The 18,815-nt window shown below is 43.8% G+C and overlaps 1 protein-coding gene across 1 annotated transcript; it reads left to right on the forward strand.

The window, feature by feature from the left end:
• Nucleotides 1-2,980: 2,980 nt before the first annotated feature.
• On the forward strand, nt 2,981-18,262 carry LOC115794820 (gamma-aminobutyric acid type B receptor subunit 2-like). The gene is made up of 19 exons (XM_030750477.1): nt 2,981-3,252; nt 4,474-4,611; nt 4,683-4,853; nt 6,046-6,147; nt 6,233-6,298; nt 6,401-6,589; nt 7,069-7,311; nt 7,635-7,695; nt 7,920-8,000; nt 8,330-8,480; nt 8,556-8,688; nt 10,441-10,539; nt 10,689-10,814; nt 11,435-11,545; nt 13,651-13,878; nt 14,234-14,359; nt 15,892-15,973; nt 16,080-16,182; nt 17,442-18,262. The coding sequence occupies exons 1-19, from the start codon at nt 3,001-3,003 to the stop codon at nt 17,584-17,586; spliced, it is 2,607 nt and encodes an 868-aa protein (XP_030606337.1). The 5' UTR covers nt 2,981-3,000; the 3' UTR covers nt 17,587-18,262.
• The last annotated feature ends 553 nt before the right edge of the window (nt 18,263-18,815 follow it).

Here is an 18,815-nt window from a genome sequence, read left to right on the forward strand (position 1 = left end):
GTCGTGGCTGAATTCATTTATACTTGCTTTGGTTTTAATTCATCATTCTTATTGGTAAAATAATGTGAGTAATATGAAAACAGATGAAGAGGAGCCTCTGTTGTCAGCATTCAGCACCAGCTATGAATGAGTGTGTGTCATTAATGACACCATCACTTTGCTAATAATGAGAGAATAAAATCCTTTCCGAGAAGTCAACGTGACAGCAGATCCAAACAAATCAGCTTCTAAACTAAATGGAATTTTCTTAAAAAGAGAAACGATGAAACTTTTGGGTCTGAGCTGCTGCCGGAGCTCAGATACAGACGCTGAGCTGCTCACAGGTTTTACCAAACAAAGATTTATAGAACAGAGTCGATGTCAGGGATGTCCAGCGTGTTTCTGACCTCAGCAGGGCATCCACCCTGACAGGAAATCAAGGACCAGAGCAGCTCTCATAGGAGTTTCATTTCTTGCTAGAATGAAGCTGTTATACACACAGAACTGCCTGCAAAAGCTTTCTGAGGAGTCTGCACAGAGCACACATACACCAGATTACATCTGAGGCGTGACCTTTATTACAGAAGGGAGTGCAGATAAAGACCGAAGCAACCGCTCACTGAAATATGCTCTGTAGCTAAAATAATAAAAGAAACCCAACAACAGCAATTCACACAATTCATGCACAAAACTTATTTTTCTAACACTCTGCTCTTTTTCACTGTATTCCTGTGAACTGCTTCGATTCTTTGCTCATACCGAGGCTGCTGAGCTCAGGCTAACCTGAGCCACTTTGCCTTTCTTAGCTTCGTTAAAAGCTGCGTGTTCAGCAGGTGAGGGTGATTAAAGTTTGTTTGATGGTGCCCCCCCCCCAACCAGGCTTTACTCTGGTGAGCTTTGTCTTCACTCACAGTGAGCACGTTAGCGTGTGGCTGTGTGTGTGACAAAAAGAAGTCAAGTCAAGTCAAGTTTATTTATAAAGCACATTTAAAACAACGACGTTGACCAAAGTGCTGTACAAGATCTGTAACCCCAAGGACTATACTAAATAAAAATAAAAATATATAAATAAATAAATAAAATAATAAAATAAAAATAAATAAATAAAAACATTAAGAACAATAAATAACATAAGAAAATTAAAAATTAAAACGTTTAAAACAAGTACCATAAAACAATCATCTAAAAGGAGGTAGCACTGCAGCCAAATGCCAAGGAAAAGAAATGTGTTTTTAATAGAGATTTAAATGTGTGTATCGTCTGAGCTGTGCGAATATGGAGAGGTAGATCGTTCCATAGCTTTGGTGCTGCTGCTGCAAAAGCTCGATCACCTCTCTGTTTTAGTCTAGTTTTAGGCCTCTGTAAGAGCAGCTTGTGTGTGTGTAGCCTCACACACACAAAGCTGACCAGTCAGCAGTCGGCGCCTGAAACTGGCTGCTGTGTCCTGCTACCTCGCACATACACATGAGTCTGTGTGGCTCGCATTCAAGTATCTAATCTAGTTCTGATTTTAGCCCCCAAACATCATCACTCAGATCAAACGAGAAGTGTGTTTTTAATGGAGTTCATGTCTCTGTTTATGAGTTCCTGTGAAAAATGAGCTCAGTCTCTGCTTTGGGCGTTTGGAACCCAGAGGCTCCTCATTCTGCACAGCTACATCAACACATGCTCAGTGACTGAAACCAAAGCAAACTCTCTGATTCCCAGTAAGTGATGCATTTATGGGAAATGAAAAAAAAATTGCGGGTTGGATCTCTCCCTGAATGCGCTCTGCACCAGATTTACTGATCCATGCAGTGTGAGCAGAAGCACCCCACTGAGTCCCTGAGTTCCACTCATCAATGAACAAGAAACTTTCTTTTCCATTATGCTCAAACTGACTCACTTACACAGGTCTCCAGGGTGGGTGTAGTTTGCTGGCAGGTGAAGGGTGAGATCCCCTCATCACAGTTTCAGAGGGCCGCTACACTCACCAAGCTTTAACCCAAGCACTGACAGGGTGTTTGAGCTGAAACCACAGGAAACACATCTGATCGTCTGTATCAGGATAACCTGTGAAGGTGAGCTGCAGTCCTGCTGCAAAGTTCTGATATGCAGAGCATCTCTGAGGACACGTCGCACTCCCTGCTTGTTGGCTCTGGAGGTCGTGGTGCAGCTGCTGCGATGGGCTGATGCACTGGAGCAGCCTCACCAACCTGACCGTCAGCTGCTGCATCGATCATTTGTTGTACCTGAACCACATCACAGGAAGGAGCAGGTGTTGCCTCCTTTACAGTGTGGAGATTTGCAAAATCCAAATCTTTAATCTGAAGCAAGGGTCACACAGATGAGACAGCATAGAGAAGAAGTCAGGTGAGGAGCAGTCACATGATCGCACACAAATAAAACCAACATAGAGGGAAGGTGTAGATGAGGGATCCTCAACTCCAGGCCTCGAGGTCCGGTGTCCTGCAGGTTTTAGATGTGTCTCTGCTTCAACACACCTGAGTCAAATATAGAATCATTAGCAGGACTCTGGAGAACTTGACTGCATACTGAAGAGGTAATTCAGCTATTTGACTCAGGTGTGTTAAATCAGGGACACATCTAAAACCTGCAGGACACCGGCCCTCGAGGCCTGGAGTTGAGGATCCCTGGTGTAGATGATAAGGAAACTGAACAAAGAGGGTGGGGAAAACTGACAAAGGCAGGAAGTGAAACTGGCAGAACTGGGAGCACAGAATAAAGCAGGAAGTGGCTCCAAACAGAAACTCAGGTGGACTGAGCACTGCTGTTTTCCATTCAGCAGTGTTTCATGTTCAGCTGAGGTCAGCATGCTGTGTTTAAAGCTTTGTCCATGTGTGTGTGTGTTCTCAGTGACACAGTGAGCAGTCTGCTGATGATCCGGGTGGCATCTTGTGTTGCCGTTGATCCTTTTATCTCCTCAGTCGGCCTTCTCAGGCTCTCAGCTGCTTACAGCACAAGAGGATTATTCAACTTCACTGCAGGCAGACGGTGAAGTGTCTGCAGTCAGAGGAGGGAATGGATCGGTGCGGATGGGTGCTGGAGGGGTTCAGGTTGCTCCTGGCCCTCTGGCTGACGGCTGGGCCGGTGCCGGGTCAGGCTCGGCACCCTCTGCCTGTGCTGTGGCTGATGCCGGTCAGCTCCGGGTTGGGTAGGGAGAACCTGACGGCTGGTGTGGCCCCGGCTGTGAGACTGGCTCTGCAGGACCTGAAGAAGCAACCGCCACCACTGGGGAACTATGAGATCCAGCTCCAGCTGCTGGACTCACAGGTTGGTGTCACACACCTTTCCTGTGGGGGCAACATGCTGTTTATAAAGCTTTAAGCTGAAATGGTTGTTGCTTTAGCTTTTAGAAACCATATCAGGTGACTGAGGAGCAGCATGTGCTCATCAGCCATGAAGAAGCTCCGCCCCACTTTCTGCTCCTTTGTAACTCTAATGGGACCTGAAGCTACAAACTCAATCACGTTTTATTCAGTGAGAAACAGAACTGAGACCTGGAATTCATCAGGAGTTACTGAGCTCAGAGATGAGCTGAACAGGATGCTCATTTTCTTATAAACGTCCGCCCCCTGCTGGACATTAAAAATACTGCAGGTTAAAGGAGCTTCAGCGTTGGCTTCACTTGTTGGACCCAGAAGCTGTGTCCCTATTTGAATACAGTTTATAGTTAAATAAAAATCAAATTCTAATAATTTTTCCTTTGTTGAGATGCCCACATCTGTTATTACATTCTTGTTCTGTCACTACCGTGTTTCACATAGCAAAGCAAAATTAATAAAATAAATAAATTATTAAAAAGACAAAAAGATAAAAGTCTTTAATTTTCCACCAAAAATACAGTGAATCATTAGCAGCTGTTATGAATTTAATATGCACATTTTTAATGTTATTAAAGAAAAATATGCACCAAACTCATTTGAGTGGAGGGTGAATGTTTCCATAACGTCCACATTCAGTACAGCTAAGGAGGAGAGATGTTCGTTATATAAAGAAACTAAAGCCAAGGCTAACCCATGCAATGATTATAGAGTAACAGTTAAACTGGGTGACTGTGGCTCAGGAGGTAGAGCAGGTCACCTACTAATGAGAAGGTTGGTGGTTTGATTCCTGGCTGTTCTGGGCTGCATGCCAAAGTATCCTTGGGCAAGATACTGAACCCCAAGTTGCTCTCCAACACAAGAGCTGGAGTGTGAATGTTAGACAGTAGCACTTAGCTTGTGTGAAACGTGTTGTATAAGAGCTTTGAGTGCTTAATTATAGTAGAAATCGCTTTGTAAGAACTAGTCTGTTTGCCATTTAACTCTTGAACTGCAGGAGTGTAAGAAATACAGTGAAACCTGACTCGTGCCTCTGCGCCTCTCTTCTGCTGTGGGGGACATTTTTCTAGCAGGTTTTGGGTCCACGTGTCCCCTCAGAGGGAAGGGTCAGCTCAGGATGAAGTGGATTTGAGTGACTTTTCAAATAGTTCTATTTTGACTTGTTTTCCAGTGCGATCCCGCTAAAGCACTCAAAGCCCTGTTTGATGCCATGTGGACGGGGCCGAAGTACCTGCTGCTGTTTGGAGGGGTGTGCCCACCTGTGACGGCGCTCATCGCTCGTGCTCTGCCGGCTCTCGGCCTGGTGCAGGTGCTCACTTCAGCCTCACTCTGGTGATGTAATGCAGCTGTGTTTCTCACAGGTAACTTCTGGTTTCCCAGGTGTCTTTTGCGGCCTCGTCTCCCAGCCTGTACAACAGGAAGTTGTACAGAAACCTGTTCAGCACGGTGCCGTCAGACCGAGCCCTGAACCAGGCTGTGGTCAAGCTGCTGCAGCGCTACAAGTGGACCAGTGTCGGCGTTGTCACACAGGAAGGAGTCAGATTCTCTGAGGTGAACACTGGGCTGTGTATTAACATGGATGTAGCTCCCAGAGCTGGAAAGTGAAGCCAGTGCTGAAGTGCCTAAAACCAGCTTTCTGTCTAATGTCCAGTTGGGTGTGTAAAAGACGTGTGATTGTATACAGTTTATGGTCTCAGTCGCAGCTTTAGTGTTTCTGAATAAAACAGGAAGTTCATCTTGGAGCTTATGGTCCCATTAGAGTCAGAAGGGGAGGGTTTAATCAGGCTTCCCTTGTGATTGACAGTCCTTGACGGGACCTCGCTGAGGTCCAGTTCTTGCTCGTCACTGGAGCCTTCAAAAAATGGGCTTTGTCACAGTGGCTGCATCCATCCTTTATATACAGTCTATAGTAGTGACTCTGAAATGATGATGATTATTCATAAAACTCTGACATCATGCAAGTTACCAGAACCATCAGTGCCTTTTTTTTTATTGACCCATTTCATTTCTCTGAATCAGAGCTGCATTAATTAGTCATCAGATGAACAGAAAATTTAAAAACATGTTGTGCTACGGCCGGCTTAAAACATAAAGTGGAGACTGACCAGAGTTTGTAGAAACGCTGGTTTTATTTTAAATTTGTTATAATCTCAGCTAAAAGTAACAGCCCAGAGAGCAAAGTGAGGCGATGTCTCCACTCTGCAAGGAGTGCAGGGGCAGAGGTGTGTAACAAACTGATTATATTCATATTTTAAAGAAAGAAATTCTTTGTTTTCAGCTTCTCGCATACGAGTAATTTCTCTCTTTTTTGCCTTTTATGGTGTTAAAACCATTTTGCCATTTTCCCTGTTGGTATTTAAATAGGAGTCTGAAACCTTTCATTTTCATAAGAGTAATGAAATTTGTCACAACCATGCCTCCATACAGAGGACACACTGGGGAACACTTACTTCCTTTGCTGGGAAGAATTTTGTCTTTTTGGCAGAAGTGCAGAGAAGAAAACTTAAACCTTGAAGTCTTAAATGTATTTAAAATGTATTTTGATTTATAGTTATGGAATTCTCAAGTCAAACCAAGTTTATTTATTTAGCTCATTTTTAACCAGCTCTTATAAAGGAGTGGGAGTGCTAGTTCATGAGGACAGAGGCAGGGACTTTGGTCCGGTGTGTTGAGCCTTTCTCGCGACCTTTCCTCATTAAGGCTCGGAGAAAGCTGCTGTATGATTCCTTTGGTCTCTGTACAGATGAAGAAGGATCTGATCAGGCAGCTGCTGAAAGCCAGCGTTCACGTCGCTGCCACAGAGAGCCTCTCTGGAGACGTCTGCGGCGGCCTGAAGAAGCTGAAGGTGCAGCGCAGCAGTGTGTGTGGTGCAGTCACAGTGGCTGAAGCTGATTTGAAACTCAAGAATTATTATTTCTCTTATTTAGAAGGATGAAGATGTTCGAATCATCATCGCTCAGTTTGAAGACGAGTCTGCGTCTGAGGTTTTCTGCTGTGTAAGTATGCTATAGAGCCAAAAGTATGTGGACGCCTCTGTGTTCTGGTTAAAACAGTAACTGCCACAGCAGCCTGGATTTTGTTGTCTCTGTGATGTTCAGGCGTACAGACTGAACTTGTTTGGAGCTCGGTACCAGTGGATCGTAGCTGGTGGAGGAGCAGCTGGATGGAGGCTGGGGTGGAAGTTTTCAGGCTGTACGGCCAACAGTCTCCTGATGGCGGCAGACGGATCCATTCAGCTGCACATCAGAGAGCTCAGCAACGCAAAGATGCCGGGAGTCTCTGGCCGGGTCAGAAACACGTGACACCAAAACAAACATTTCACGTGATTCATGCAAAAATCAGGTTTCTTGGAAAGCTGTAGGGAGCTCCATGTCTTCTGCTTTAAGCTGCTGCTTGGCCCCTAAAACTTAGTCTGATGGTGGGTGCCTTGTTGGTTTTTTGGAGCTAGGAATGATTATGTCAGGACAAGAAGGTCAACTGCAAAGCATCTCATTAGTTAGCTTGGTTAGCAGGCTGAATTCATAGACTGTGTGAGTTCAGTTTATAAAATCAAGCCAAAAAAGTGGAAGTCTATGAGGTCTGAGTCACTTTTGGAGTCTACATCAAGTGGTCATTAGAGGAACTGCAGTTTTTGGGTCTTCATTTGCCCCCCTGATCTCTGCAGTACAGTTAGTCTGACTCGCAGAGAGAAATCAGCCAGAAACCAGCAAAAACAGCAGGCTGAAATAAAGCAGAATTATCCTTTAATGGTACCCTTGTCCTGCAGACTCCTCAGGACTATCAGGACTCCTACCTCAGGCAGCTGATCCAGGAGAGGTCAGAGGTCAGCTTTCTGCACTCCTTCGCATATGATGCTGTTTGGGTTGCTGCCAGAGCTCTGAGTCAGGCGATGGAAGCAGCGAAACGCAGAGAGAAATACAACGCTGTGAGGAATGTGACGGTCAGCGGGGAGGAGGTGGGGAGGACGCTGCTGGAGGCCGTGAGGAGCACGCAGTTTGAAGGAGTCACAGTGAGCAGATCTGTGCACCTGAGACACACACCTGTCCTCACTACAGTCATACAGCTTTACCCGTCTGTAGCAATGTTGTGGTGATATTTAGTTTCTGTAACTTTCTGTAAACACATCGTTCCTGCAAACACATAAGAACATCTGTGAAATGAGCTCTATGGAGAGGAAGTGGTCATCTAGCTTTTCAAAACAAAACACAGAGGTCCAGCTGGAAGGCTTGAAGTCCAATACACACTGATTTCCAAAAGAAAGAATGCAGGACCTCCACTGGAATCCCGTGGACACACCCGTGTTGTTCATCATGAATCTCTGCATGTTTTCAGGGTCCAGTTTTATTTCGAAATGGGGAGAGAATGACGTCGATCGAGCTGGTCCAGTTTCAAGGTGACTGAGATTCAACGTGGTCCAAAAATTAACTTGCTATAGGTCATAATATTTTTACCATATCAACAAAAAACACATGTGTACCAAAAACAAGCAGACTGTGTCCACAGCTTCCCCCATACTGAACAGCTCACTGACCAGAGCTCTGTGATGTAGACCTGTGATGGTCAGTGTATGCAGAACATTTACACACAGTGTGTGTGTGTGTGTGTGTGTGTCCTCAGTCAGCAGTGGCGTGTTGGTGGGGGAGTTCAGTACCAGCACCCAGCAACTCCGCCTGATGAACCACCTGATCAGGTTCAAAGGTCAGAAACTAAACTTTACATTTTAGCCTGAAAGGCATTAAAACCAGAACTGACGCTCAGCACAAAAATGAACCCTGAGTCATTTCAATGGGAAAACTGGCCCCAGAGACACGGCTGTAAACTGTTTATCTTTGCCTCGGGGGTCAGAGGTGAGCAACATGAAAAGTTGACTGCTGCACAAAAAATTTCTGCCATCTGAAAGGAGACGTTCTTTCTTAATTTAAATAAAACATCCATAAACTCGGTGAGCCTGCAGTGTGACAGGCTGTACAACCACCTGACTAACAAAAGAGAAATTCATACACTGATCAGATGTATTGATGCTGCAGGTCCAGGACCAGCTAAAGAGCAGACTATGGTCCATCTGCAGCACCATCACATCAGCCTCCTTCTTTACACCATCATTTCATCATCTGCTGGTGTGACCATCATCATCACTCTAATCGTCCTCTTCTTCATCATCATCAATCATAAACGCTGGTACGACGTCTGTAAGTCCACCGACACGTCCCTGCAAACACTGTCTGTGAGAAACTGAACCTTCTCTGCCTGCAGGCGGATCAGCTCCAGCCCAGGATCCCTGGACGAGCTGCTCCTGCTGGGCATCCTGCTCTCCTCCTCCTCAGTCCTGTTCTCTGGTCTGGACGAAGCCTCACTGTCTGATGGGATGTTGGAGGTCCTCTGTTCTGTGAGTCAGCCTGACCCGAGTATTACAAACCAAAACTTAAAACGTACAATTCTGTCATAGGAACAGTTTGGAGGTGTAAAATTTAGTATTTAAACAGTCTTTGTGGTTTAGAGCAGTGGTTCCCAAAGTGTGGGCCTTGGCCCCCTGGTGGACCGTGAAGGTCCTGCAGGGGGGACCGCAATATTAACAGAAATTCAGCTTGAAATTACTCAAGTATGAACAGTTATGTGTTTATATAAATGTATTTATTTATGTAAAAGTGAATTCAACTGGTAACAGGAGGTGGTTAGTTTGTGATTTTGTTCATTAATCTGACTTTAATTTACAGCTCTTGTATTGAAGTTTGTGTCCCAGTGGCAAGGGGGTCACAGATTGGTATTAGCAGTTTACATATGAGTGGGTAGTTTTAGTAATTTATTGCCAACAGCCTGTTTTTATGTTTTTTGAATTAAATTTTCAAGGAAATACATTATTTTATCTTGTATTCTGATGATTGAAGACAGGCTTCTAGTCAAGGAAATTTCACAGTCCAGCATTATCAGATGATGGGGGGAGAGGGGCCCCATGGGATTTTCTGATTTTTAACTGGGCCGCAGCGCTGTTGACTTTGAGAATCACTGGCTTAAAGTTTAATTTCCTGTACTGATCATTTAATAATGGCTCACACAGTTTAGCTTTGCCAGAGTCAGTGTAGTTGTAGGAAGCTGAGTTTCCTTCACTCAGAAACAAAGAAATGCAGTTTTTAACTCAAATTTGTGGAAGAGGAGGAAACTATGTGAGCTATGAGAAGCATAAGATTTATTTTGCAGAGGTTTTCACTTTGGCCCCCAAGCTGTAATCAAAGGGTCCCCAAAATAACTAGCATTCAATTATAAAATTATGTTTTAATATAAAAAGTGCATGTTTGCACAGGGGACGGAGGCCCTTTACACCAACAAGAACAACTGTATCTTTTACTTGTTCTCATGTTACCTTTGGGTGATCTAAGCATCATATGGTGATCGAGTGTTTGAAATATTTTGGTTACAATTTTGGGATTCAGATCATACAAATGCTGGTAAATTCCCTCTGTAAGAAACCCTTAGAGTGAAAGATTCATGATTTTAAAATGAAGTTGCTGTGATTGTACGTAGTCTGATGAGTTTCACTGAGACGTCAATCATCCAGTGGTTTGTGAAGCTTCAGTGTGAGCATTTTGGTTGCCACCATGCTGGTTTTTGGAACCAGAAGAGATCACATCTGGACAGGAAGTTGGAGTGCTAAGATCAGCCAACTCTGACTAGCTTGGTTAGCAAGTTATATTCATTTATTTAGTTAGCTGAGGTGAAGCCTAGCAGACAGCAAGCAGCTACCTGTATTGCCACCCACCCGTCAGTCAAAGAGGCCACGCCCCTTACAATGCAAAATTTAAGCCTTAATCCAGTTTAAACAGGTGAGTTATAGAAACATCCTCCCACGTACAGCTGTTATGAAGGTGTAAATTAATTACAGAGACCAAAGCAGTTTTTGTATTATGCTGTAAACATGTTTATTTCTGCTGGAGAGTTTTAACATGGGAGTCTATGGGGACTGACTCACTGTGGCACCTCTGCTGGACTGCAGAGGAACTGCAGCCTATTATGCTTACATGGAGGTTGACTCTTGTTTTTATCTGTTTATATTTTGATATTTTAAAGCTGCATACACCCAAAACTGTTAAATATTTCTGATATTAGTGATGATAAAGTGATGTTCTGTGTGCTGGCCCTGCAGGTCCATCTGTGGACTCTCTCTGTGGGACACACTGTGGGCTTCGCTGCGCTCTTCACTAGAATATGGAGGGTCTATTCAGTGTACAGCATTAACCAGAAGGTAAATCAGCTTCAGTCTAGTCTTAGCTTCTGAACTCCTGCTCACAGACTGCACCTGGAAAAGCAGGTTATAAAAGTCTTTTGTTTCTCTGATTCATTTTTCCTGCTCTGCTGCTGTTTGTTGGTGTTTATCTGTCCGTCCCACCACAGAGTCCAGTGCCGCGAGCAGGCTGCATCATCTCCTGGTTTTTCCTGCTGGACGTGCTTGTTTTAACCTCCTGGCAAATCCTGGACCCCCTCAGATGGGTGGTGCTTCAGCATAGCACAGAGGTCACGGTAACTGCAGCAATAAGTGCTTTAAATGCAAGTGTTTAATTTAAATCTATTCTTTGGGGAGAAACACAGCATAGAGGGCTGATCGGGCTCTGAGCTATCATCTACAGCATTGTTAATCAATCAGTGATTTATTGAGGTTTAAGAACTAAGTAGATTTACTGCTTTAAGGAAATCCATCCATCTATCCCTGTTACAAAACTGGCAAAATGATGGTATCGAGGCCCCCTGTAATATCCAGCCAGTGTAACTGAAGGCTGGTAGGAGGCATTGTCCATCTTTATGCACAGACTGTTATGGAAGGCTTGAGTGGCAGCATAAGGGTATTTTTTCTGGTGAACAGTTTTGATCTAAATACACTTTTCACCAATTTTTATGACTGTTGTCCACATAATCTTTATAAGTAAAATGTTTGTTGTTGAAATATTTAATTTTGCTGTAGGGGTGCACCCTGACCCCGTGCTCTAGTCATAAACCGAATATCATTGGTTGAATTAACCTAGGCTTAGCTATCGGTTAACTACTGACATGAATGAATTTTACTGGCTAGTGATGATCAGCCGCATCTGCTGGGACTCTTGCTGATAACAAGAATGATACAAACCAACGTTTCTGTGTTTCAGAGTGACCGTGCTGATCAGGACGTTATTATCCGGCCGCACTCTGAACACTGCAGAAGCCTCAACATGGAGCTGTGGCTCACTGCGGTCTATGGATACAAAGCACCTTTACTGGTCAGCCCAGACACAGTTCTACAAAGTACTTATCAAATATTTGATATTGCAATGCAGTTTTGACCACATTGGGAACTTTAAGAATTATTTTTTGTTAAAAAAGGAGCTCAGCCTGAGCCCCAGGAGGTCAGCTGATCTCACATCAGCTCATGGCTCAGCTGAAACCCTTCTCTGCATCTTTTTGGCACACCCTGTATAGATCACTTTAAGTTCCTGTAGCCTGCTTACACTTGATGCACATCTGCAAGCTGCTTTGCAACTCACCTCCACCCCAGCATGTCCTCCTTTCTGCCATTTCTGACTGAATCAATATCATGTCTGTACTCACTGATGGTCACACATATGTTTACATGTATTTTGTGGAGTTCTCCAAGTCCACAAAATATATGTAGACTGGATGGGCACACTTCCACACACACTTGAATATCCTCAAGAAGCTAAAGAGCTGGTCCAGCATGCAATGTTGCAGGGGCATGTCAACCAAGACAGCCCTACAGCATCCAGAGCCAGAGGGAACTCAAATGCAAATCTCATCCACCCTAGGGCCGCTGCCACCAACGAGTTTACCACCTCAGTGATCTCACCACCAGTGATGTTCGAGTCATCCCTCTCATCACCAGACTCTGCTTCCACTACAGAAGGTGTGTCAGTGGGATTAAGGAGGTCCTTGAAGTATTACTTCTACCGGCTGACTATAAGCTTAGTTGAAATCAACAGCACCTCCCCCACACTATAGACCATGTGAGTACAGCACTGCTTTCCCTCCTGAGTCGCCTGACATTTTGCCAGAACCCTCACAATACGTTTAAGTGCATCTGATCTGTTCAGCATCCTACGCCTCCACCTGATCCACCTCACCACCAGGTGGTGATCAGTGGACAGCTCAGCACCTCTCTTCACCTGAGTGTCCAAAACATGTGGCCACAGATCTGATGATACAATTACAAAATCAATCATCGACCTGTGACCTAGGGTGTCCTGACACCACGTGCTTATGGACATCCTGATGTTCAAACATGGTGTTCATTATGGACAAACTGTGGTTTGCACAAAAGCCCAATAACAAGACACCATTCGGGCAGGCCGTTCCTCCCAATCATGCCCCTCTATGCCTCACTGTCACTGCCCACGTGAACATTGAAGTCTCCCAGCAGAACGATAGAGTCACTAGATGGAACACCTTCGAGCACTCCGCCCAGCGGCTCCAAGAAGGCTGCGTACTCTGAAATGTCATTCGGCCCAAAGGCACAGGGAAGCAACACTCTCGTCTACCAGTGAAAACTTCAATGTACAAGCTGCAAGCCACGGGAATACAAGAATATCCACCCCAGCTCACCACCTCTCACTGAGGGCAACTCCAGACTGGAACAGAGTCCAGCCCCTCTCCAGGGGACTGGTTCCAGAGCCCAGGCCATGCATTGAGATAAGCCTGACTATATGTAGCCAGTATCTCTCAGCCTCATGCACTAGCTCAGGCTCTTTCCCGACCAGAAAGGTGACATGTCTTCATAGACAGGGATCGGCCCACCAGGGCCTTTGCCACCGCTCGACACACACTTCACCCGATCCCTGAAAAGCATCCAGTGACTGGTGGCCCTACGCCCCGTAGGGCCATGTCATCTCTTCAGGCTGGACCCGGCTGGGCACCATGAACTAATGCGGGGCCACCAGATGCTCTCCCTTGAGCTCCCTCCCCATGTCTGACTCCACGGTGGGGCCCCAGCAAACCCTATCCTGGGCAGGGTAAACAGTTACCTTGTTGACTCTTCCATAGCGGTCTTTTGAATTGCTGTTTGTCTGACCCCTCACCCAGAACAAATTTGTGATGGGAGACCCTACCAGGAAGAGAAGACCTAAAGAACATAGCTCCTGGGATCACTGGGACACAAAGTGATCCAATTTTGAATATACTGATTATAGCTGATTTTTATGGCAGTATAGTGATAAAAATAAAATGGAATTCAATCCATCCCAGACATATTTTGACTGAAAACTGCACTTCCTGTACCCCCTGACACCCTCCTGTAACAGGTTCAGAGAAGCAGCAGAGGGAGATCAGCTCATTGGAGGGTTCCTCACATAAAATTCTCATAATTTGTCTTTAGGGTCTCGGATGTTTCCTGGCCTGGAACATCCGGACAGCAAAGGTCCGTGAACCCGCGGGCAGCAGCAAACACCTGGCTCTGAGCATGTTCGCTCTGACTGTGTTCAGCGTGTCAGGCGTGTCGGGATCGCTGCTGACGTCCCATGATCCCCCTGTTCAATTCTGTGTGAGCAGCATCCTAATCCTCTGCTGTAACATCTTCATCCTGAGTGAGTGGTTTGGACCAAAGGTCAGTGTGATGCTCTCTGCTTTGTGTTTTCATTCAGATTTTGAGACAAACTCAAAACTTCTCTACTCGACAGTCGGTCAGCGACAGGTAAAAGATGCATTGAGAGAAGCAAATGATGCAAATCAGGAAGTTTAGATGCTCCTTAAACTGCTCCTGAACTTCCTGATTTGCATCTGTCCTCAGTTTAGCTGAGCAGATAATAGTTTAACAGACAGCTGATGCTGCATGTTGGAATTCTCCTTGTTTTCTCTGACTATAAACCAAAGTTCAGCATTACTCAGTTACTCAGCATCACTCAATTACTTGCTCAGCTGTCATGTTAGACAGTTTTTTGTGACCCTTTTTTTGCTCACAGATGGTGTTTGTGTGTTGGGGCGGGGGCGACCTGCAGCAGTCGTCCGGGCTGCAGAATGATGCTGCAGATGAAGATGAAGGCCGGCTGAGCAGGTTAAATCAGCAGCTCAGGAATGAATTAGCACAGGTGAGGATGTAGTGCTTAAAGACTGAACAATGGCAACTAAAAACTCAGCTAGCAGAGACATAAGGGCAATAATGAAGGAACCAAACATTTACTGGAACTGGCGCCTGTTTTTCTTCTTCTTAGCAACCCTTTTTTCCTCCATTACAGACACTGATAATAATAGCAGAGAGGTCCTGGAGTGTGTGGCTTGGTCTGCTTCCTTGTAATTGGATTGTTGTACTCAGTAAAGTATTATTATGTGCTGGAGTTCATAAGTATAGATTTGATCTTTTAGTTTTATTGCACACCAGCCTGAAACTGAACTTTGCTTTATTTTGCCCATCAATCGCCAATCAATCAGAGCTCTTAGCCATGATGGTCAATGTTACTCTATAAAGTGTTTCACTCCTTCAACTTCAAGCATCAAAATGTGAATGAAGGGTTAGCAGCTTTAATTCAGGGGGTTTAACAAAAGTATTGCATTAAATGTTTAAGAATTACAAACATTTTTATACACAGTCCCCGATTTTCTGAGACTCTAATTCAGGGGTGGCCAACTCCAGGCATCGAGGGCCGGTGTCCTGCAGGTTTTAGATGTGTCTCTGCTTCAACACACCTGAGTCCAATATAGAAGTCATTAGCAGGACTCTGGAGAACTTGACTGCATACTGAGGAGGTAATTCAAGTGTGTTGGACCAGGGACACATCTAAAATCTGCAGGACACCGGACCTCGAGGCCTGGAGTTGGCCACCCCTGCTCTAATTTATTAGAAAACTGACTGATGAGCAGTTTGATGGCCAGGTGAGGCCTGCATGTTATTTCATGACAAATGAAGCACACATGATATCTGAAGTTGATTCATAGTGTTGAATTTGTTTTTATATCTTTCACACATAAACCTCACAACATGGAACCAAGTCAAGAAACTCTTGAGGAGGATGCATCATTATCAGGGTCTCCAAGAAAAAGATGCCTTCATGACTGGAAATAAAGAGTTTACAACAAGCTGCAAATCATTCAGGAACACACATGGTGGAGGCAGCGTTATCACATAGGCACATATGGCTGCAGTGGAGCCGGGTTAGTGGTGTGTACTGATGATGTGGCTGCTGATAGAAGCAGCGGGAGGAGCTGTGAAGTGTACAGGGCTGTACGCTCTGCTCACACTCAGACACACTGCAAAATGATCACACAGCTTCACAGAGCAGATGATAATGAGCCAAAGCAACCCGAGAACTTCTGAAAATGGGGGAGATTGTATGAAAATGTCTGTAATTCATAAACAGTTAATACTAAATTTTTGTTAAGCCCCTTGAATTAAAACTGAAAGCTGCACTTCGTTGTTTGACTTAAACCCATTGTGGTGGTGTCCAGAAGCAGAACTACAAAAACTTTCTTCAACAAATTATGGACTTAAGTATGTTTGACTATTCAAACATAATTAAAAACAGACAACTGCCCTTTTTTAAATATTTGTTTATTTTCATGTTTTATTCCCTTAAAAAAAAAGGACTTTATAAATGTATACATGTGGTTTTATGTGTTTTTGCAGCTAGATGTGGAAATAGAAGCCATCAGCATGCAGCTTTCTGACACATCAGAGATGTTTCCACATCTGACGAGAGAAAAACACGGTAATGATCTCACAATGCTCCAACTGTGGGAGTCAAAACATATATCCTCTGTCAGTGTGTCAGAGGAACTCATGATTAATACATATAACTGCTTTTTTCCCTGAAGCGGCTGAAATCGGATCAGTGACTCATGAAGCTCAGATCTGTGCTGGAAACAGAAGCTGTGAGAGTGAAGCTTCAAGTCCGAAAGACATCAACTCCCCCGAACAGTGAGTCCGAAAAACCATCTGAGGGAAACACATTGAGCATTTTCTGTGTATCAATGATCTGTGTTTCCAAATACCTGCTGCTGTTTGTCATTTTCAGAGTTTAAAAAATGACCTAAATGCTGAAAACCAAAAACAGTGTTTGCTGCATGATGCACACTAAGAAATAGAGGAACAAGAATGGACCTAAAAAGGTACAAAGGCTTTGTCACTCCAGCTGTACCCTAGTGGAGTACAACATTGTACCTCTGAACCTCAGAATAATTCTGTACCTTATTGTCTGTACCTTTAAAAGAACATTTCTGTACCTGTAGTGACAAATATGTACCTTTTTATATAAGATACAAAACTGTACCCATTAAAAAGGTACAAATTACCTGATAAGGTACAGCTGGAGCGACAAAACCTTTGTACCTTTTTAGGTCCTTTCCTGTCCCTCTACTTCTTAGTGTGTGGGAGTGAGCAAATTTTATCAACCTAAATTCAGATGTTTGCAGCGAGTTTAACAAAGGACAAACTGGGTCAACACATTGGGCTCTGCCTTATTCAGAGGACAGTCATTTCACATCATTTATATAAACACAGAACAAAACTGCTCAGATTTTGGTCCTCATCTGGTTTTGTTCATCATTTTAAACTGAACACAGTTATGGTGTTCCTCAGGGATCAGTGCTTAGACCACTTTTGTTTTGAGTTTCATTATGAAACATGAAATCATTTTTGTTCATCTCTGTGGCACCAAAGTAGAAAATTAACTTCAGTCCCAGCACAACAGTGATCACAGCAGGTTAGGGTTAGAGCAGCAACAACTGGGCACAGGTGAAACTGGTGAGGGCGGGGCTAACTATTAGAAAAGTGGGAAAACCAAAGTAAGCAAAGTAGGAAGGAACGACAACATCCACATTTTTAGTATTCTTTCTAATTTTGAATGAAATAAAGTAACACGCTGATTAAATAACCAAATTTTACTTTGAATTTATTTTATTTGAAAAGATAATTTTTAGCAAAATTCTTCAAATATTGAATTGATTATATATTGACACCAATATTAAATCTGTGAGAAGAACAAATTTTATTTGTCTTATATCAGAATTATATCAGAAATCTACATATCTTAAAGAAACATATTTACATATGTCTGTGAATAATTATATTCCTAAAATTACAGCCCAGTTTTCTTGAATCATTATCAAATATTTATTAACAGAAAAATGATGTGAATATTTGAAGTGAAACAGACTCCTCCCTGTGATTTCTGCCAGCATGCGGCGCCGTCTGTCTGTCCAGCTGCCCATCCTCCATCATTCCTACCTGCCCGTCATCGGTGGCGTCAGCTCCAGCAGCTCCGGCTTTTTTGGCAGCCAGGAAGTCTTTGTCGTCCACTATGACAACTTCCTGTACACCTGATGGCAGGAAGCTGCAGCTGTGACCTCCTTTGTGACTTTATGCTGCAGACACACCAATGAGCCACAACATTAAAACCACTGACAACATCATCACAGCCCCTCCCCAAAGCCCCGTCCTTGGGGTCATTTTCATGAGTCCTACAGAACTCCGGAGGCTCATTGAGCTGGGTTGGGGAGGCTGCTGACATCCAGGAGTGTGTGTGTGTGTGTGTGCGTGCTTTGTGTGTGTGTGTGTGTGTGTGTGTGTGTGTGTGTGTGGATGGTGGTGATCTCCATCTGGTTTTGATGTAAAATAATTCAACTAAAAAAAAAAAAAAATGTAGTAAACAAAAGGTTTGCCTTAAAATATTTTCTACCCTGGTGACTGTTTTTCTTAAATGTTTCCTATTTAAATCCATGTGACCTGCCGGAGTGCCGGTGCTCCCGACTGCCAACTGCTTTTAAATGCCAGTAAAATTGAAACCACATATGATAGAGTGATACGTCTTTTTGCATATAGAACCAGAGGATTTACACTTGCATATAATTCAACATATCCCAGAGTGCTGTATCGTTCCTCTAACAGGTTTGCAAAAATCACATAGAAAGCGCTAACAACAACATGTACTCGGTGCACTTTATCGTGTGCATTTTTTTTTTTTTTTTTTACTGCTCTCGGTGGAGACAGACTCTTCTCCCCAGCCTTCCCTATCTACCCCTGCTTTTTGCTGCTTCACTGCTTAGAGCGTCCCTTTACACATCCCCGAACTGGAAATTAAATTATGGATCTGGTCAGCTGGTTTCTCAACACTATTGATGGCCAAATTCTCATCACGAGGAGATTGGGAGAAGGGGATGTTGGAATTATAGTATAAATTTCATTCTGTTTATTATGAATTATCAAATCTTCTGTTTGTATATTATACTTTGTTTTATGTACATATGATACTGTTGTTTTTATGTTTGAAATGGAAACACGTGGTGACATTTTTTACAAAGGAAGTTGTAGTTACCTGCAGGCTGTTTCAAGCCTGCAGAACACACACATAGGATACGTGTCTCATATACGCCATGTTACGTATGCACATTCCACAGTATACTTACTGCCATATATGGTAAGGAAAAAGCCAAGAATGTTGTTTATTACATGCTGTAAACTGCGTTTGGTGTAACCCACGTGATCTTATTGTGAAAGTCTGAATAAAAGCGCTGCGCAGGAAGCAGTCCCTTGGGACATATCACTTCCGCTCA

This window comes from Archocentrus centrarchus, chromosome 16, assembly GCF_007364275.1.
Source record: "Archocentrus centrarchus isolate MPI-CPG fArcCen1 chromosome 16, fArcCen1, whole genome shotgun sequence".
NCBI classification, from domain to species: Eukaryota; Metazoa; Chordata; class Actinopteri; order Cichliformes; family Cichlidae; genus Archocentrus; species Archocentrus centrarchus.